Consider the following 20696-nt stretch of genomic DNA (forward strand, 5'->3'; position numbering starts at 1 on the left):
ACCCTGAAGTCTTGGTGTGGCAGGCTGAGGGGCCTGGACAAACCCAGAGTCTGGATGGCGGGTGGCAGGTGTGAGCAGTGCTGAGAAGGGGGAGAGGCGCGGCTGTAACATCCAACCTCGTGACTGTCTTCAGGAGAGCACAACTTTTCTTTCATTAGGTTGCTTAGTTAATTCATTCATTAATCCTACTTTTATTGGGACTTAATACAGGCTTAGCCCAAGGCTGGGTGATTTAGAATAGGAGAAAGATAAAATTCTAAGATACAGACCCAGCCAGGAGAGGAAGGTAATAACTTAGGAACAGATTGTGGGGTCGGGATCCAGGGTCCATGCAGGAAGCGGTCAGTGCAGGGATCCGACCACCCGCCGCTGAGAAAAGTCAGCATCACCCTCACTCTGACGGGGATGCGTTGAATTCCCTCATTTATCATAGGAGAGTGTAGGTGTGTTCAGAAGGTCACTGACCCGCTCAGGTCTGGCCCCTCCACAGATCCATCCCCACCTTGCACACACACCTTGCACACTTGCCCTCTAAGTCTTTGCCTTGGCTCCTTCTCTCCCAGGACATCTTAGCCAGGGGGTTTCTCCAGCCTCCCCCCCACCATGTCCTTCCTTGCTTCCTGGCTCTCCCCACAGTACCCAGGATGGCCCAGGGGAGAGACAGGGAGGGCCGGCTGCCGGGAGGCACATGGTGTGTGTGAGGGGGAGATTTGCCCCCGGGAGGAGGAGGTGAGGTTTGTGTGTCCATCTGCCCGTCAGGGGCGGATCAGCAGGGATAAAACGATGCTATCTGCGGACTGGCTCCTCCCGCTCAGGGCTCAGATCAGGATGGAGCCTGACTGGGCTGACCTGGGACCTTCTCTCCTCCTGTCCCAAACTGGCTTCCGTCCCGCTGAATCAGGCAGGCTCTCACCCCCTCCGGCCTCAGGAACCCCAGTGCACACTGAGCACAGTAGCCAACTCCGTCTTCCAGAGCTCCAGGCTCCCTGTGGGGTGGATGAAGAAAACCTCCATCCTCTAGCAGCACCCCGGGACTCTCCATCACTCTCAAGGGGTCCCCCTTGAGACCATCATGGCATCATGGAAAGCACACGAGAGGCTGGACAGCCAAGCCCGGGTTCCAGCCCCAGCTCTGTGGCCGGTGTGGGTGCTGCCCTGGGATCCCCCTGCCCTCATTGTCCTGGGTTTGGACCCGGAGAGAAGCTCAGTGGCTATTCACCAACTCCCGGCATTCCCTCCAGGAGGGTCCCTCTGAGGATCCCGTGTGGGGCCATTAGCTCCTTGTGTCTCCTGTGCATCTCCGGCAGGTCCGGCAATGTCTGCCAGGCCTTTGCACTTGCCGACACCGGCCTGGAACACCTTGAGCAGGGGCTCTGCTCGCTCCTCGGGCATCAACTGTAATACCCTCTGCTCCACGAGTCTTCGGCACTAACGTCAACTCCTTGTTTCCCTTCCTGTCTCATCCCCCTGGGTCAGCGGGGGACCTGCCTTCCACACTTACGACCCCAGGAACGACCTGGCTCTGTGATTTGTCAATTTGTGGCATGTCTATCTCCCGCTGTAGGCTCTAGGAGGACCCCAACAGCTTTGTTCAATGCAGCACCTGCACAGGCCTGGCACACAGTAGGTTCTCAATAAACGTTTGTGGAAAAAACAGACGAGTGCCAGCTACGTGTCCAGCCTGGTGGGAAGTGCTGAATGCAGGGAAGGGGGGGCAGTGTGAGCCCTGACACCGGCTAAGGCGACCGCATCCTCCCCTTCCCAGTGCCCACCCTCGTGCAGCACCCAGGCTCCCCAGCCACTCTCCTCCTCTGTGTTATTGACATTGGAACAGACTGAAGCATCACGTGAGCTTTGGGGCTCCTGTTCTTTGGGCCGCTAGATAATTATCTGGGCCTTATTAAACCCTTAATTACCCAAACAGCTAATCAGGTTCCTGAATATAAGGACTTTCTCGTCCCAGGGTTGGGAGGCAGAGGTCTGTCATCTGCAGGCTATCCCTGGGCTCAGCAAGGTAAGGACAGGCCCCATCCGTGGAAATCTCCCCAGACGGTGTCATCTCCAGCTCTGTCATTTTATAGATGAGAAGAGGCCCAGAGAGAAGGGACTTGCCTGAGATCACAACAAGTGGGTGGAAGGTCAGGGCTTGGATCAATGTCCTGACCCCTGCCTGGATCCCCCCCACCCCCAACAGGAAGCCACTGAAATTTTCAGATGCTGCAGGACTTAGGCAAGATGGAGACAGAAGATCCAAGGGGCCTCGCTGGGCTCTGAGGCTGAGGGAAGACCGTGGAGATCCTGCTTTGCAGGATCTCAGAGCTGAGCTGGGGCAACAGGGGCAGAGAGAGGGAGGAAGGGACTTCAGTTGGAGGAAAACATGTGAGCAGAGGATGGGGTGCGGACCGCTGGAGACACTCATCTTCAGTAGGATGGATTAAGACAGTCAATTTCAAGCTGCAATCTTTGAGACTGGGGCTGTTTGTCTCTTCCTCCTGGTGGAGGAGACGAAGGCTGAAATTAGGACTTGAGGATGAGCAGGCTGTGGATTGGGGCAGGGAAGGGCATTCTAAAGGAAGAACAGCCGAGGCAAAGGACAAACAAAGCCAGAAACAAAACCTTAGCATTGACTGTCCCAGAAACACTCACACAACCCTGTTACCCCAAGCTGCTTATCCCCCAAGTAGGCTTTTCATTTTTTAAAAAAGATTTTATTGATTTATTTGAGAGGGAGAGAGCATGCACCACAGAGAGCACAAGTAGAAGGGAAGGACAGAGGGAGAGGGAAAGGCAGACGCCCCACCGAACAGAGACCCTGATGCGGGACTCGATGCGAAACTCAGTCTCAGGACCCTGAGATCATAACCCGAGCTGAAGGTAGACGCTTAACCCCCTGAGCCACCCAGGCGTTCCCTACCGAGTGGCCTCAATACCTGGCAATAGTGCTGGCTTGGGCATGAGAGACTGAGGTGGGCTGTCTTGGGGCTGGGAGGTGGGGTTGGGGCCGGAGGAGACCTTCACCAAGCCCCTTCCTGCTAGGTCACCCTGACATTGAACTTCACAATAACTCTGGGGATTTTCAAAGAGGCTCGGCCTTGAGCATGCAGGTACCCCACACATGCCCGTGGCACATGAGTGTGTGTGTTTACAGACGTCGAGGAAACACTAAGACTGATTTTGTTTAAGCCCAGAGAGAGCTTTAAAAATTGAATGAGAGACTATGGTTAGTGCTGTGAAGTGTGTAAACCTGGTAATTCACAGACCTGTACCCCTGGGGCTAATAATACATTATATGTTAATAAAAAAAATTTTTTTTAAATGTTTAAAAATTGAATGAGAGAGAAAGAGATTAGATTCTGATTTAGCAAATGTTGATTGTAGGCCTGAATGGTCTTCCTGGCGTTTTAAAAGCTGGCTGCTTCTCATCATTCAGGTCTCAGTCTCAATATCCCCGTCTCAGCAGGGGGGTCTTCCCTGACCCTCCCAGCCCTCATGCCCCGAGTGAGCATACACACGCACACGCACACGCACAAGCAGATGCACACACATGCACACGCACACACACGCACACAGCCCCCTCCACGCACATGCACGCACGCATGCACGCACTCTATCCCATTCTATTGCTTCTCTTTAAGATTCAGGAGGAGTAGGACTATCTCTGCCATGTGTACCTTGTGGCCTGGTCTGCCTAGCACATAACAGACACTCAGTAAATGTGAGGTGAATGAATGAATCCAGGTATGGGCTCTGGCCGGGGAGGCAGCTCCAGTAGGCGCCCACCTCTGTGGGTCCGTGGAGCCCCCAGTGGTAGAGCCTGATGTTAGCAGGAGTCCAGCTGGAACTCCCCGTCTCTGGGTGACTCAAGCCAGGCGCCACGGTCCCTTTTTAAATCTGCTCGTCCACAGCTCAAACCTGAAATAAACACTTGCCCTCTGCTTGGGAGAATTTCAGGTCTCGGTAAGTAAGAGGGTGGAATTTCTGGGGGTCCGGGGTTGGGGTGAAGCTTTTCTGGAAACCTTGAAGGGCCCGGGGAGGTCCTTATTCAGTTCTCTACTCACTGCCTATCAGACCTGTGTGTTTGCCTCAGTTTCCTTTCTGGTGTGGTAATATCTCAAGGGACCTTAAGGAGCTGTGAGTTGAGATTTCTGGAAGTGAGATTGAGCCAAAGGAAGTGGGGGATGCCATTGACTGTAGTATCAGGATTGGGGGAGCAGAGGGTTCCCCCATTCCCATACCATGGTGGGAGTTCCCCATCCCCTCTGCGACCCTGGCATTGCCTGGCACTGAGCTGCCCTTGAACTTATGAAAAACAGCAGCTGAAGCCCCCCACCAACCCCATAATGCAGGCTGGTCAGAATATATCATGCCCACAGATGGGGAAACTGAGGCCTAGACAAGGGAAGTGACCTTCCTGGGGTGCCCCTGAGGCTCTGTGTTTAATCTGGACACTTTTGGACCCCTCTGGAAGTCAGCAATGAGGTTTGTGGAACTGGCTAGAGTTCAAAGGCTCCTGGACCCCCAAGACCATCCAGGGGGCCTGTTCTCTTTTGGAACACGGGAAGCCCCCAGGGAAACTGGGGCCTGGGGGGCTGCAACCAACTGCGGACCTGTGGCACAGGTGGAGCCATGATGCAGATCCTGTTTCTGGCCCTCTGCGGCCTGCTGACCCATACCCGAGCAGACCCTGGGGCACGGCTGCGGCTGGGCATGGACATCATGAACCGCGGTGAGCTGGCGAGCGGGGCTCGGGGCTGGGGGCAGGTGGGGCGTGGTGACCGCTCCTGTTTGCACGGCCTTGAGCATCCCACGATCCTCAAAATAAAAGTTAACGGCAATGATATTATTCCTCCATTTGGCTGAGGAAGAAACTGAGACCCAGAGAAAATAGGGTGACTTGTCCAGGGTCCCTCCACAAGTTGGAGGCAGAGCTGGAAACCCTGCTTCCCCAGAGACTCTCCAGACCCTGACAGCAGGCCTGGGGCCATAAGAGGATTGTGGGGAAGACAGACCGGAGTCAAAGCCCAGCTCTGCCAACAATTTGCTGTGTGACCTCAGGCAAGGTGTTACTGTTCTGTGTTAGGGTCTACTCCTCCATAAACTTAAAATGTAAAGAAATGTGAAATCGGGTGACCAGTCCTTACAATGAAGTGTGAGTTTACACTCTCCTGGGGTACCTTTAGTAAAAGTTACTTGCCACCTCCTAGCTCCACGATGTCAGGGGAAATGAAGTCACGTGCTGCTGCAAAGAGCTGATGACAATTCCTCCGGCTCTGTCTTCGTCCCCTTTCTGGGAATCAGTCTCTGACTGGGGGCTGGGACCCCCAGTGGGGAACCAGCAGCATCTGCATCTTTAATAAGCTCTCAGATGCTCCCTCGTCACGCAGCTTTGAGGGTGGCTGGGCCACAGGATAAAGTTAATACTCTAGCCTGGGGTTCGGACCTCCATGATATGCCCCCTGCAGACTGCTTCCTCCCTGTCCTGTCTGGCCCCGCCCTCCAGCCTTGCTGAATTTTCTCACTCTTAACTCTCTATGCTACCTTCTTCCTCGCTTCTCGACTTATGCATTTTTCATGGACTAGCCTTCAAAGTCACTGCCTCCTAGTGAAAATTCCTATCCCTCCTTCAAGAACCAGCTGATGGGGCACTTCCTCTTGGAAGCCTTCCCCAGCTCTTCTCCTCCTGGAACAAACCCCTCCTGTGGTTCCTCCAACTGTCTGCATACTATGGATGGCTCTTGTCACTTGTTACTGTCATTGCTGGTGACTGCTGCGTGAGGCTGAGGAGGACAGGGGCCAGGTGTGGCTCTTCTCTGAGTCTCCCCATCACCCAGCCCAGGGCGGGGCACAGGGACTGTGGGCACAGAGTTGTGCCACTTGTGAGTGGCTTATGCCTGGGATGTCTGAGAGGTTGGCTCCAGACAGGAAAGCAGTGGGGAGCCCCGCTAAGCATCTCTCTGTGACACCCCCCCACACCCTGTCCCATCCAGAGGTGCAGAGCGCCATGGATGAGAGCCACATCCTGGAACAGATGGCAGCTGAGGCAGGCAAGAAGCCCATCAAGGGCATCACCAAGTGAGTAGGGGATGGGCTTTGGGGGTAGCAGGGCAGAGGACGGTGGGGAATGCTGTCCAGGACCTGAGAGGGCAGAAGGGAGAGGAGACTGCCTGGGATGTGCTGGGGAAGATGGACTCTGAGCACTCTGCACTGAGCTGGAAATAGACGGTAACCAATTAGCAGCGTCTGCTGAGAGCTTGGGTCAGCAATGCTGGTGATGGAGGGTGTCAGATGAGCCACATCTTTGTTATCCTGGATCTTGACTGGTGGTTCTCAACCATGGGGGATTTTGCCTCCAAGGGACATTTGGCAATGTCGGTAAACAGCGATGCTGCTAAACGTCCTATGAGACACAGGACAGCCCCCCACAACAAAGAATTATTCTGCCCAAAATGCCAACAGTGATGCCATTGGCAAACCTCCCCATCTTGCCAGTGGGGAAGCTGAAGCCCCCAAAGAGGAAGGGTACAGCCCAAGGTCACACAGCCAAGTGTCCTGATTCACATATGGCAAGTACTGTGTACAAACAGTTTCCAGGCTTTCCATCTCACGATGGTCCCATGACGCAGGCTTATCCCTGTGACAGGACGGGGTGAGGGGGTTACCCAAGAGTTCCCAACATGGTGGTGGAGGAACGGGGTTCAGGGCCTGGGTTTCAACGGTCGGGTTCTCATTGCTGTGGATGTCTGACCCCTCCCAGTGTGAAAGTGAAGGATGTGCAGCTGCCTGTCATCACCTTGAACTTCATCCCTGGCGTGGGTATCTTCCAGTGTGTGTCCACCGGCATGACCATCACTGGCAAGAGGTGAGGATGGCAGAGGAGGGGAGGGGGAGAGGAGCATGCCCTTGTCTTACTCTTCTGTGTACATTTATTGAGTACCTACTGTGGACCGCCTGGGCGCTGTGCTCTGAGATGGGCATATCTGGTTCCTGCGTTGGGTGGGAACCAGACCTGAGCCTAGACGATCACAGACTGAGCGCTTAGCCTAGGACAGAGGAAGCACTAGCAGTGTGAGGGCAATCAAAAAAGGCTTCGGGGAGATAATGATAGCTGAGGAGGGTTTTAAAGGTTGTGTAGGAATTCCCCAAAGCAAGAGGGAAGAGGAAGACTGGTTTTGTGACCTTGAGCAGGTCCCATCCTCTTTTTCTGTCCTGTGGGGGTGGTGCCTCTGACCCTTTCCCCCTCCCAGAGTTGCTGAGACTGAGAGCAAAGATGAGACAAGGATAGTGGCCGCAGTGGCATAGCTGTCCATGATGCCTGCTTGCCCGCCCCTCCAGCTTCATGGGCGGGAACATGGAGATCATGGTGGCTCTGAACATCACAGCCACCGACCGGCTTCTGCAGGATGAGGAAACAGGCCTCCCCGTGTTTAAGAGCGAGGGCTGTGAGATCATCCTGATCAGCGTGAAGACCAACATGCCTAGCAAGTGAGGGACTCCGTGGCTGGGGAGGTGGGTGGGGTCCACGGTGCCGCCCCTGCCCTCTGTCCCGCTCCCGGAGTCACTCCCTTTGTCGTGTCCCTGTATGTCTCCTGTACCTAACTGCCTACCGTCTATGCCCTGTCCCCATCCTCTGTGTCCAGCATGCTGCCTAAGGTTGTCAACAAGTTCCTGGACAGCACGCTACACAAAGTTCTTCCGAGCCTGGTGAGTGCCTGGAGCAAGCCTCCACCCACACCCACATCCAGGGCAGTGCTCGGACCAGGGCTGGAAAATGCCTTTTCTCTCGAGTGCCACTCCAACTGACTGAGGAGGACTCTGAGGCTATGGCTGCCTCAGGGGGAAGAAGTGCTTTGATCATCTAGTGATGTCTGCCATGAGCACAGAAGGAGGAATGCTTACCATTTGCTGGGGACCAGTCCTTGCTGATTCTGCAGACTGTGGTTCGGAGCTTGGGACTCTAGCCCAGGCTCTGCCACTAATTTTCTGTGTGACTTGGGGCCTCGGTTTCCCCTCCAGTCCCTGTCCTTCCAGGACTCTTGGGTCTCCCCATGGAGTACCATTCAGCTGTGAGGAATGAGGTCCTCCATGCCGGGGCCCCCTCAGCCCAGCGCCTTTCTGCTTCCAGATGTGTCCAGCCATCGACGCGGTCCTGGTGTACGTGAACAAGAAGTGGGCCACCCTGAATGGTGAGTGGCCCCAGCCATGCCTTGCTCCCACATGGGGACATCTGGATGGCTGGATTTGGCAGCCTTCATTCCCCATTCAAGCGCCTTTTCCAAGCCCAGCCTTGGGACAGAAGAGGTCTAAGGTCTCGGTCTAAGGTCTACCCCCCTACTGTCCAGATGGGAAACCTGAGGGCCTGAGGGACTCTGGGATTTTTGTCTCAGCCTTCCATCCAATGTTCTATCCATGACCCCCAATACTGCAAGGACAGCAGTCATGGTGGGCTCTTCCACAAACCTCGCACCCTGCATAGTAATCCTATAGTGATGATACCTGACTCTTTCCTCTGCCCCTGGGGATCTATGGCATCTGCTATCTCAGGGTTCATGGGGTTTGTTAGTGGGGTGAGAGGAAAACCCAATGGCTGGGAATGAAGAAAACTGGCCCATGTGCTCAGCAGCATGGCCTGGGACACTTTACTCCTCTGAGCCTCAGTCTACACATCTATAAAACAGGGCCAAGAACCCTGATCACACCAGTCTGTTGTGGGAACTGAGCCACAACAGCCCTCAGGAAACTCTCAAGTTCTGTGGCCACAGAGTGATGCAAGGGAGCGGGATTTCCAGGCCAGCCACCACTGGCTCCATTCTACAGATGAAGTTACTGAGGCCCAGAGATGCTAAGCAACTTGCCTTGGGTCACACAGAGGGCCAAGGCCTCTAGTACCTGGGCCAGCTCAGATAGCAGCTGGCTGATGCCAGCATCTATGACCTGCCCCTAGTTCGACCCTCTCTGAGTAGAACCCTTCTTGCACAGCCCCGATGCCCGTGGGCCAGATGGGCACGATCAAATATGTCCTGACGTCCATGCCGACCACCACGGCCAGCTCCGTCCAAGTAGACTTCAGCGTAAGTGCCAGGGGACCCCCCCAGGGTCTGGGATCTCACCAGCCTGCTTCTGCTGGGGAGGTGGCTGGACTGGGCTGTGGAGGTTGGGAGGGTCCTTCTGGCTCTGGCAGACCAAGCCCACCAGGAGAGTGTTCCCTGACACTGAAGCTTTCTCCCTCTCTCTGCTCTCAACATGAATCCTGAGTCCTGAGCTGACTCCCAGGACTGCTGACCCCACACTCACACCTTCTGAAGGTTGTCTGCTTCTTGCAAAGAGTGGCTCACCCAGTTGTACCCATGGGAACACGGGGGCCAGGTGGTGGGGGAGACAGGACTTGGGTCTCACTGGGAGTTGGTGGCAGAGGTGGGTCTCCAGAACTCCAGGTGCCTCTTCTTGGATTGGGAAGAAAAACCCCGCAACATCATCTTCTCGTGAAGCCTTCCTCTGGTGCGGTGCTCCCAGGCCTTGTGTTGTTTGCCACTCACTTCCTTCTGAGTATAAGCAGAAAGCATGTCTACATCAACGAGAGCTCCAGTCAGATTAACTGGGGTTATTTAAGCAATCCCATGAGTGACCACCTGTGGCTTAGTGATTGATCCTTTATCCTCAAGGCCTCAGTTTACCCATCTGTACCCTAGGAGGATAGCCTGCTCTTGGCCCTACCATCTAGTGACTTGCTGACTTGAGGGCTGGTTTGGCACCACTTAGTTTGAAGGACGGAGTCTTTTTTTCTTTTTTTAAAGATTTATTTATTTATTTGACAGATCACAAGTAGGCAGAGAGGCAGGCAGAGAGAGAGAGAGGAAGGGAAGCAGGCTCCCTGCTGAGCAGAGAGCCTGATGCAGGGCTCGATCCCAGGACCCTGGGATCAGGACCAGAGCTGAAGGCAGAGGCTTTAACCTACTGAGCCACCCAGGCGCACCAAGGAGGATAGTCTTTTTCCCAGCCACAGTCCTTCATGGCCAAGGCCGAGCATCTCTCTCCCTGCTGTCCCACAGCCTACAGTGCAACAGCAAGGGGGCAACACCATCCAGCCTGCCAACGCTGGGGAGGCCTTTGAGTTCCCTGAAGGCTATGCTGAAGGCTCCTCACAGCTGCTGCTCTCGGCCACCTTCCTCACCGCAGAGCTGGCCCTTCTGCAGAAGTCGTTCGATGTGAATGTCCATGATATGAAGGTGAGCTGCCCTGTAATGACAGTCCCTGCTTGGTGTGTCTGTTCTGAGAATTATCCTGGGGCTGGGGAAAGCACCAAGACTGGAGTTGCCGGGACTGATTTGGGTCTCTATCATCAGTGTGCCCCAGCACCAACCATCTCTCTGTCCACGTAACCACATCTACTCATCCGTCCGTCCAACTGTCCATGCAACCAAGCATTTATAGATCAACCTACAAGTCTCATGCTCTGGCCATCCGTCCACATTTTCTTATCCAGTCATCAGCCCCTTGTCCATCCATCTCACCGTCATGTATTCATGCCCTAGACTCTATCCATCCAGCCGCCATCCAACCACAGGGTCTGATACTACCAAAGAAGTGAGTCTATATCTGTCCTTCGCCACCCAAACACCCATCTACCTACCCAACTCTCCATTATCCAGCCTCCTACTCATCTGGACATTCATCCATCTTTCCATCCATCACCGCTGATCCATCAATTCATCATCCCATCCATACACCCTCCATCCATCCATGTACCTTCTCATCCATCCTACCACCTATCAATCCATTCCTTATCCACTCTACCTTCCATTTATCAGACCACCCCACATCTTCTTACCTACCCATCTTCTTATCCATCATTCCTTTCATCCCTCCACCCACCCCATCCACCTGCTCATTTATTATTCATTCTCTTGCATAACGGCTCATCCGTCCATCCACGAATCCATTCAGCACTCATTTGTTGATCCATTTCCCCATTCATCCACGCACCCACAAGTCCGTCCACCCACCCTCCTCTCATGCATCACATCCATCCATTCTACATCTGTCTGCCAGTTTTTCATCCAATATTTTCTCAGCATCTCACCTTATGCGAAGAGCCATGGACATTGGGTCATGTAAGCCACAATCTGGGCTACCCGGGAGCTCCTTATCTACTTAATCACAGGGTGATAATACGCAGGAGGGAACCACAGAGGGCTTACCTTATAGACTCAGAGGAGGTGTCTGTTCAGAAGGACAGGGGAAGGCTTCAGTAATCTTAACCTTGATTTATTTTGTAGATTGGTCAACTGCCCCCACAAACCACGAAGACCCTGGCTGGCTTCATCCCTAAAGTGAGTGCCCTGACTGCCCATGATCTCCCTATTTCCCTGCTCTGTTCTCCAGTTGAAGGGAACAAGAGATTTGGGAGGCAGACTTTCAAGGTCACATTTCTCTTGTCTGATATAGAATCATCCTGACTTCTCCATAAAGTACTCTTTGGGTCTAGCATAGAAAGAGCTCAGGTTTTGTGGGTTATACTTTCTATGTCTAATAAGAAAGAGCCAGACTGCTTGTTTTGTTTCTTTTATTTCCCGGTAGACATGCATGTCATGTTTTCTGTGCATGCATGCCCTTGCATGTCATGTTTTCTGTGTCCAGGGTACTAATCACCCACTTCATGATGGACTCCTGGTTTCAGCTGAAGCCACCCATCTGAGGGTGGGCCTTGAGGGGAGTGTCCTGGTTTCTGTAGGTAACTAAGGCTTATCCCAAGCCGAAGCCCTTGGTGACCCAGATCAGGATAAACAAGCCCCCCAAGATCACCATGGAGACAGGCAATAGCCTACTGCACCTCCACGGCACCCTGGAGATGTTTGCTGTTCGGCGGCGGGGCAAGGCTCCCGTATCCCTCTTTCTCCTGGAAAGTGTGAGTATAATCTCTTTCCCACTTAAGCCCCACTTTATGGATATTCAAGGCTGCAGTGTAGGATTTTAGTTGATAGCCAAGTAATATATTGACATATCCTTAATTAATCCCAATTATGTGATCCTAACCTCCTGGGAGCTGTCACCTGGTATCTGATACTTGGCTCTGCCACTGAACCTTTGAATGGACAGAAAGATCAACAAACTGAGGGTCAACAGTTGGGTCCTTCCTTTCTCTCTCCTCCCTCCATGCCTATCTTCTTCCCCCCTTCCCTACCTCCTTTCCTTCCTCCAACATTCATTAGCATATACAAGGGCTGAAAAGGGCTCACCTAGGGAAATATAGGAGCCTAGGAAGTTCTCAAATCTAGTTGAGGAAATCACGGAGGACTTCCCAGAGGAGGTGATGCCTACACTATGTTTTCAAGGTTGAGCAGGAGCTGGCCACAGAAAGAGTTAATGCTGGTGATAGAAGGTACCCCACGTAGATATAACAGGATGTGCAAAGGCTGGAGCAATAGCGTGGTGTGTGCAAGGACCTACAAGGTGTCAGATGTATTTATTTTATTTTATATAATTATTCAAGAGAGAGACAGACAGAGATAATGAGAAGAGAGCATGGGTAAGGAGGAGAGGGAGAAGCAGGCTCCCACTGAGCAGGGAACCCGACATGGGGCTCGATCTCAGGATCCTGGGATCATGACATGAGCCAAAGGCAGATGCCCAACCAACTGAACCACTCAAGTGCCCTGGTGCCAGATATTTTTAAGAGTCTAATCCTGGGGCAGGTACAGAGATGTTGAGGAACCTGGGCTGTGGGCAGGGGGAGACTACTAGATTCAGTTCCTGAAGGTGGGATGGGCAGAGAGGAAGACCCCTGCTTTGCCATGGCAATGATGCAGGGAAGGTGGTGGAGCCCCTGGGTTTTACCAGCCCTTAAGGGGCACCCACTGCCTTCTCCCTGCTTTTGTCCCCTTCTGCCGCCTGCCAGCACTTCAACCTGAAAATCCAGTACTCTGTTCGTGAGAACCGTCTGCAGATGGTCACCTCTCTGAACAGGTAGGATTCTGCTGCCTGTGCTGGTGTCCTTGTTCCCCTGCACGGGCATTACCACAAGTGCTTGGTTTTTCTGCTCCAGGGTCTCCCTCTGATCCATCCAGCATGACCCACACTGCCGGGCTGCTCTGGTCACCATCTCTCTTCTAGAATCCTCAATAGCTCCCCATTATTTGCATGATCTTCTCCCAAATCTTAGCCTGGCACTCAAGGCTCATCTCAAATTCTCCCACCACTGCTTCTGCTCTTCTAGGCTCTTGCACAGTGAGTCTGATCGTGGGTCCATGTCCCCTTTTCCATTAATAAGCTTTTGCCCATGTCATCCAAATGCCACCTGCCTCCTGGCATCCACCATAAATGCCACCTCTTCCTGGAAGCCTGTCCTTCTACTACCAATAGCTAACATTAATAGAGCTCTGTCTGTATGTGAAGCACTGGCTCCAACGTTATATTCATTATCCTACTTCAACACCGTAGTCTTCCTCCTTACTTTTTACATTTGACTTAATCTTGGATCTGACTTTTATCAGGCCAAGATTCTTTCGGTGCCAGAGACAATTCCAACTTAACTGGCTAAGCCCAAAAGAGAATCTTCGGGCTCACATAATTGAAAACTCTAGGGGTAGATCTTAATTTCTTACTTTCAGGCATGGCTGGATCTTAGGTACACAAAGTCCTCAGGATCTCCCTCCTCCCTTGATCTTTACTGTCCACTCTGTTGGCTGAATTCTCAGGCAGCCTGTCCCTAGGTGGTGTCAAAGTGACCCCAACACCAAGAGAGGCCTCTTGTCCAATGGGGGCTCAGTTCCAAGTTCAAGGCTGCTTCTCATTGGTTTAGCATGGATCACATCACCAGTCGGAAACTAGCCACTGATGTCAGAGATGAAATGTTCTGATTGGTAAGGTCCGGGTCGTGCTCACCCTAGGACTCTGAATGCCTTGGAATGAGAGTGGAAAATGGGAGGTCTGCTACTGAATAGAGAATAGAACTTGGGAAGACAAAATCAGATGACTGTCACGGGTGCCATCATGTATTAGTGCTTATTGGAGGCTGTGCAGGGAGGGGGTCATGTGAAGGGTCTTAATCCTATGCCCTGCAGGGATGTGGGACTGATTTATTGGGCAACAAACCCTTGCATGCCTAGCATTGGGCAGGAGCATAGACATGGCTGGGAGTCCCAGAGGGAAGAGTCAGGACCCATGAGAAGAAGGAGTGGTTTGAGCTGTAGGAAACAAAATAGGCTGTAATGAAAGGAGAGGACTGCTCCGTCGTAGGTAGTATCCAAGTAGGGACTTACGAGCATCTGGTCTGAAGGCTGTATAGGGACTTCTGCATCAGGGAGGGTCTGTAGGTGTTGGAGATCCCCTTTATCCGTGGTCAGGAGCAGTAGCTCTGACTGCCCTGCCCACTCCTTGTCCCCTGCCCCTGCCACCCCATGCAGATTACTGAGCCTGTCACGGGAGTCCTCATCGATTGGTGCTTTCAATGTAAGTATCTCAAGTGCTTCTTTCTGGTCTGGTTTGAGGGCAAGACTGTGCTTGTTCTCCCTTGGCAGGGATGGCCCCTGAAATGGAGGCAGAAGGAATAGAGCAGCTCACGCTGGGGCTTGGGGAAGCTGGCTTTGCTGTGTGACCTTGGGAAATTCACGTAGCCTCGCTGAGTCCCTCTCCTCTTCTGGATAGAATTTAGACATCTCCGTGAATTGATTTTAATTACACTGTTGTGCATAGCAGCAGCCTGGTCTGGGTTGGTTGGCCCAGCTGCCATTTTTATTAGTCTCTGTAGCCTTAGGTCCTAGGACAGAACCTGACCAGTAGGCACCAATAATAATAATAACAACAATAGCACTTCCTAAACACTTACTCTGTGCTCTGTGCTCTACCCAAACTCACTGATCCCCTGGGCATAGGCACTATTATATTCCATTTTCACAGATGGAGAAACTGAGGTACAGAGAGGTAGTGAATGAATGACTGATCAAAACTACTGAGTTTTCTGTAGGAGCAACATGAGACCCACAGGTCACCCTCTGTGTCCTCAATTCCTCCGTGCCTGCACCATGACCCAAGGCCCATCATGTCACTCAACAGGGGCTAACTGTATGCATTAGCATACAGTCAAACAGGGTCCTTCCAGTTTTGATGCTTGGTGAACAATTTGATGTCTCTAATATGCATTCCTGTGGCCCCCAGACGTGGCTGAAGTGAGGGCTGCAAAAATCTTTTGAACTGAGTTGAATCAAATGATGGGATGTGGGTGTTCTCTCTTTCTCTCTTACCCCCAGGAGAAGAAGTTGACTGGCTTCATTACTGATTATCTCCGAGAAGCGTACGTCCCAGTAGTCAACGGTGAGGGCTCCAGGGGGCTTTGATTTTACTGGTGTCAAGAAACACTGTAAGGAGGGGATGCCACCTTGGTGGTCTCAAATCCCCTTCACTGGCCCCAGATAAGGGAGGCAAAGAGAGAGTGGACTGTCACTGCCGGGTCTTTGAAGTTAATGGAGTCTGAATGTCACCTGTCTGGGGACAAAGGCCCCTTCCACAGTTTGGGATCCTCAGCTCTGGACCCCACACCATGAGTCAGATCTTGCCCCAGACCTGGGATGTGAGTACGCGGTGACCAGGCTTACATTCTCTATGCCACGCTGGCTGGCAGAGATCATGAATCCGTCCCTGTGCTATTTCCCGCTACTCTGCTCCCAGTGGCCAAGGAGTGGCTTTAAGGAGTAATCAATTGACTGCAGAGTCATCAGCTCAAATGACTTTCACTGTGTTTCTCAGATGCGCTCCAAGTTGGGTTCCCACTTCCAGACCTTCTGGACATGGATTACAACCTGGCAGAGCTGAGCATAGTAGAGGTGAGTTAAGGAGCTAAGAAAAGCCGGGTCAGTCAGTACTTTTGGCCAGTGAATGATGAGCAAAAGCCTGCTTCTGTCAGCCTGGAGGGAGGAGGCCTGAGGAGGGCAGCGGCCATCAGTACAATCCTGCTGCTTTCCTGAACAAGAATCTCCTCCTCAGACCTAGGGCTCCCCTTGGCCAGGGGCTCCCCAGAAGGAAACTTGAGTCCTGCTACTTCCCTTCTCTAATACCTCTGGCAAATGACTTCACCTTTTTCTGTGGCTTAAAATAGGGCTGATAATATGGGTGTATCTACCTCAGAAAGAACTATTGAGATAATTCACCTAAAGGCATACAGTAAGTGCTTAATAAATATTAACTTTACACTGCATGCCGAGTATTTAATAGCAAGCATAAATGTATGTGTTTCTCATTTGACCTCTCCACTCTGGGAGGTAGGGATGCTGTCCCCACTCGATCACTGAGAAAACGGACACTTAGAGGTGCAAAGGGCCACAGGCAGGTCTAGGATATCCTTTGCTCCTACACACCACCCTGGCTTCCATTTCCTGGCCCCCAGCCCGAGCCGTCCTGTGCGATGGTTCCCCGGCCCCACCTGGCCCTTTGCTCCCTTTCAGAATGCCCTGGTGCTGAACTTGAAGCTGAACTGACCAGGGCAGGATTCGCCTGCTGGTTGTACACACGGACCCACCCAGCTGCGCCCCCTGGAGGAGCCCCCGAGTGGAGCCAGTGGGCCAGGGCCCCTTACTGCGAGTGGCCACCCTCTTTGACAAGGAGTGAGTGGGGCCGGCCTGGGCTGGGCCTTGGCAATAAATAGGAGAAAGCTCCTCACGAACATCTGATGGTTTGATCTCTTTATTTGTAGTAAAGTGACGCCTGCCTCTTCTTCCGCTTCAGTGGGTTTTGGAGTGTAAGACTGGCTTGGAGTCTACAGGAACACTGGTCACAGCCTTCAGGGGCAGATGTGGGCATATATGGAGCGCCTGCTGAATGCCATGCTCCAGACTTTACTTGTACTATCTCATTTCATCCACCCAATAACCCATGCAACTATGGCCATCTCCATTTTACAGATGGGGAAGCTGAGACACAGGGCCAACTCCCTTCATGAGGTCACACATCTTAGCAAATGGCAAAGCCCCTCTCCGCCCATCTCAGCTGCTTACCCCAGATCTTATGTTGAGGACGGCCCCATCCACAGGGAGCCTGCAGAAGCTCTCCCATGTCAGCCTCTGCAACCCTCACAACACCTGTGTGCGGATGGGAGGGTCTACTGTAGTGGTTTGAATGGGGTAGGAGCTCTGGTGTCCATCCTTGTCTGGGCGTCCGTGTGTTCCCGTGTACAGAGTCTGTGCGGGGGTGTTTCTATGTCTCACAGACAACACTCGCATGAGGATGGGCTCCCAGGATTTGCCGTTTATCTGCCCCGTCACCTCTTCCAAGACTGGCACGGCTACTGTTCTCTGCATGGTCTCCATTCACAAGTAAATGCTGTACACGTTCAATTTACACAAGGGTGTATGTCAAGTATATTTCAATTAAAAATAAATATAAAATAGAAAGTAAATGAATGTTTATACATAACAAAATGAACAACGCATTTTAAAACAAGTCTGCTCTATATGGACCTTAAAAATCAGTGTCATTTGCTAGAATGTTAAAAAAAATAATAATCATGACTTTGGGGGAAAAAAAATGTACATCAGGGGTGATCAGTTGGTGCTCCAGCCCCGAAAATTCCTGGGTTGGTAGCCATGGAGCTGTGTGTCTGGCCTCAGTGCGTGTGTCTGTTAGGCTTTCTTTGTCTCCCAAGGGGTGAGTCTTTGTACGTGGGGCTCTGGGTGGGTCTGTGAGGGTGGGGGGCTCCATGTCTGTGGGTGGCATGGTGTGGCCAGAGGTCTGGTCGGGAGGCCAGCACTCCCAGAGCCTATGGGGCCCTGGCAGGTTCGCCCTGGCCCAGCCTGGCCTGGACTGATGCCACAGAGGAGGGACAGCCCTCCCCTGCCACAGTCCGGATGCCAGGGCTGTCTCCTCATCTCCCGTCCCAGGCCTAATCTCATTACCCATCATTTCCCCAAAGCCGGGACAATGGCAGCATTGAGGAAGGTCTGGCAGATCCAGAGGCCTAGGTCACCCAGCGCTGGCTGATACCCTACCCTGGGCATGCTAGAGACATCCCTCCACTCCCCCAGACCGCCCTTGGATGTTCCGACAGTACACATACAGCCCCCTGAAGCCTCGCCGTCACCTTCCCCAAGCCAGTGCTCTGATGGAGAAATCAAGGCACATATCTGTGAGAGTCAGGAGGTCTGGTCTCCCCCCATGGTATGACTGGGAGCATATTCTTTGGCCTTGGACAAGCCACAGCTCCTCTCTGGACTTCAGTCTTTCTATCTGGGAAATGAGAGAGAGGTCGGATGCTCTGACCTTAATCTGATTTCAACATTCCTTGAGGGGCCAGTTACCCCGGATTTCCCCCTGGGCAGAAATGGGGTCTAAGCTGGCCAGGGGAGCCCTGTGATGTAACCCCACCTCCTTGGAAGGTAACGCTGGAGGTTCTCAGCCCATGGGCCCTACTCACCTTCCACTCTCTCCCAGCCCTACATGAACAAGTGGAAGCTCAGAGGGGTGACGTGACAGGCCCAAGGGTACACACGTGTGCAGCTGGGACTTGAACCCTGCCTGCCCGCGTCTAAACCTCTTCCTTCCCCTGTTATGCCACACTCAGCAGTGGGACCCATCATTCTCCTGTAAGGAAATCCAGAGAAGGTGTGTGACTGGCTCGAGGTCACAGAGCAAGAAAGAAGCAAGTCTTTGACTCAGGTTTCTGACCCTGGGCCCACAGCTCTCAACTCAACTTGGCCTTCCAAGGAGCCCAGCCCTGGGAAGAGAAACACCACACAATGCTCCCCCAAATTTGCATCCACCCCAATCACCACCCATTCTGCCTTCTCCTGTCCCAGCCCACTTTCAATTCTGTGAAGACTTCCCAGGGATCTCGCCATCCCCGGGATTTCTCGGGCAGTCTGGGCACCCTTTCTTAATGCCCTAAAGTCCATTTCCAGGATATTTGTCCTCACAGCCAGACCGCTCGGGGGAGGGTGGGCACCTAATTTGCAGACGGGGAACTCGCAGCTCTGCAAGAGAAGTCACTGGACAGTCAGAGTCAGGTTTTGAACCCCAGAATTCTGGCTTCAGAGTCTTCACTCTAGGAGCTAATGCCTGTGGGTAGTTGGCCTCCTCAAGTCCACCCCCCCACTGCCACCTCCCTCCCCACTCTAATCCCTTCCTTGGCTCCCCATCACCCTCCCTGGGGCTCTCAATATGGCTGCCCATCAGATTGCCCTCAGAGGCTTGTTAGATCTGCCAGTTCCCAGGTCCCCCAGCCCTGCCCTGCTGGGTCACGGTGGCCAGGTAGGGCCTGGAGATATGTATTTTAATTCCCCCAAGGCAAACGCAATCTCTGACTTGGCTTGGGGGCCTGAGGTAGCTTACAGGTATCTGGGATCTGGATAATGTTTGGAAGGAGTTAGGAGAAGACAAGGCAGGCCAGATGCTAGGTAGCCCTTTCCTGCCTTCCAAGGGACCAAGCTGGGCAGTAGTTGTAATGGTGAGCGTTAGTCCCCCAGCCTGGCTGGACTTGCGTTGCAGGGCCCCAGGGGATGTCTGGGGAAGTCCAGGCGCCTCTCACAGGAGAAGGGAGAAACAAACTGTGGTATGTTCACAGAACAGAGTGGTAGAGAGCAAAGGGGAGCACATCACTGTGTCACACAACATGAATGAGTTTCAGAGACACGGAGCAGGAAACCGTGCCCACCCGTGACTCCATGCAGGGACCCTCGAGAGCACATGGAGCTCATCCCTTGTGTTGGATGTCAGGACTGTGGTCGCCCTTAATAGGCAACGACTTGGAGGGGACACAAGGGGCTGCTGGAGTCTTCAATCAGTAATTATGCATCGAGCTGTAACTTAGGATCTGGGCCCTTCTCTGTATGTGCTTTCTAGTTGAATAAAAAGTTAATTTTAAAAAAGTGGTGCGATTGTGTCACCGGGCTCAGCGTCTGAAGTCATCAGGATGAATACCGTAAGGAGGGGTTCTGAGGCTATGGGGTGGGTGCGGCAAACACTGTCCCTCCTCTCCATCTCCCCAGGTAGTGGTTCTAGGCCCTGGGCAGGAGACAGACCCACAAACACCCAGAAACAAGGAAACAGATCTACGTGTCACAGACTCTGACAGAGGGAATCCCAGGCGGCTGTGGATCACAGCAGGCTTGGGGGTCAGGAGGGCTTCCTGGAGGAGGGGATGCCTGAGCCAGTACCTATAGAAGGATGACAAAACAATAGCCAAAGTCTCCTAAATCCATACAATAACCTGTAGGCTCCCATCGCCTCCTTGGCCATCTGTTTCCCACTGCCCTGCCCTTGGCCTTATGGGCTCTTCCCCAGATATACCCCCCGGCCCACCCCCTCTCCTCCTGGAGGTTAAAGGGGCACACCTGCGCCAATCGGAGACCTCCTCTGACTACCATATTGAAAGCTGCACCCATCCCTGCTTTATTCTTGTTATCAGCCTGTGCCTTTCTGGGTCATGGGTTTATCTGGTCCTTCCTCCAGAGCTACGCTGTCCAATAGGACAGGTGAGCGCTTGAAATGTGATGAGTCTAAATTTGGTGTGAGGTCAGTAGATTTTGCAGACATAATATGAGAAAAAGAGTATATGTCGTCTCATTAATAATTGTGTATTAAATGTTGAATGACAATATTTTGGATATATTGGGTTAAATAAACTGTGCTGTTAAAATGAATTCACTTGTTTCTTTTGACCTTTATAAAAACGTGGTGACTAGAACACGTGCATTCGTGTCGTGGTTATAGCGGTC

General features: G+C 52.7%; 1 protein-coding gene across 1 annotated transcript; it reads left to right on the plus strand.

The window, feature by feature from the left end:
- The first annotated feature begins 4626 nt into the window (after positions 1 to 4626).
- Positions 4627 to 16545, plus strand: BPIFB6 (BPI fold containing family B member 6). The gene is made up of 15 exons (XM_059407958.1): positions 4627 to 4726; positions 5988 to 6072; positions 6755 to 6859; positions 7333 to 7482; positions 7638 to 7701; positions 8123 to 8183; positions 8977 to 9068; positions 10047 to 10223; positions 11274 to 11327; positions 11729 to 11902; positions 12893 to 12960; positions 14400 to 14445; positions 15243 to 15306; positions 15739 to 15815; positions 16434 to 16545. Exons 1-15 carry the CDS (start codon positions 4627 to 4629, stop codon positions 16464 to 16466), a joined length of 1350 nt encoding a protein of 449 aa, XP_059263941.1. The 3' UTR covers positions 16467 to 16545.
- The last annotated feature ends 4151 nt before the right edge of the window (positions 16546 to 20696 follow it).

This window comes from Mustela nigripes, chromosome 7, assembly GCF_022355385.1.
Source record: "Mustela nigripes isolate SB6536 chromosome 7, MUSNIG.SB6536, whole genome shotgun sequence".
NCBI lineage: Eukaryota > Metazoa > Chordata > Mammalia > Carnivora > Mustelidae > Mustela > Mustela nigripes.

Bases quoted from the DNA above. Each gene is read 5' to 3' on its own strand.
- BPIFB6 (XM_059407958.1), top strand. From the start codon at position 4,627: ATGATGCAGATCCTGTTTCTGGCCCTCTGCGGCCTGCTGACCCATACC. The intron at 6,073-6,754 runs GTGAGTAGGGGA...GACCCCTCCCAG, and splicing joins CCCATCAAGGGCATCACCAA to TGTGAAAGTGAAGGATGTGC. The intron at 7,483-7,637 runs GTGAGGGACTCC...CTCTGTGTCCAG, and splicing joins AAGACCAACATGCCTAGCAA to CATGCTGCCTAAGGTTGTCA.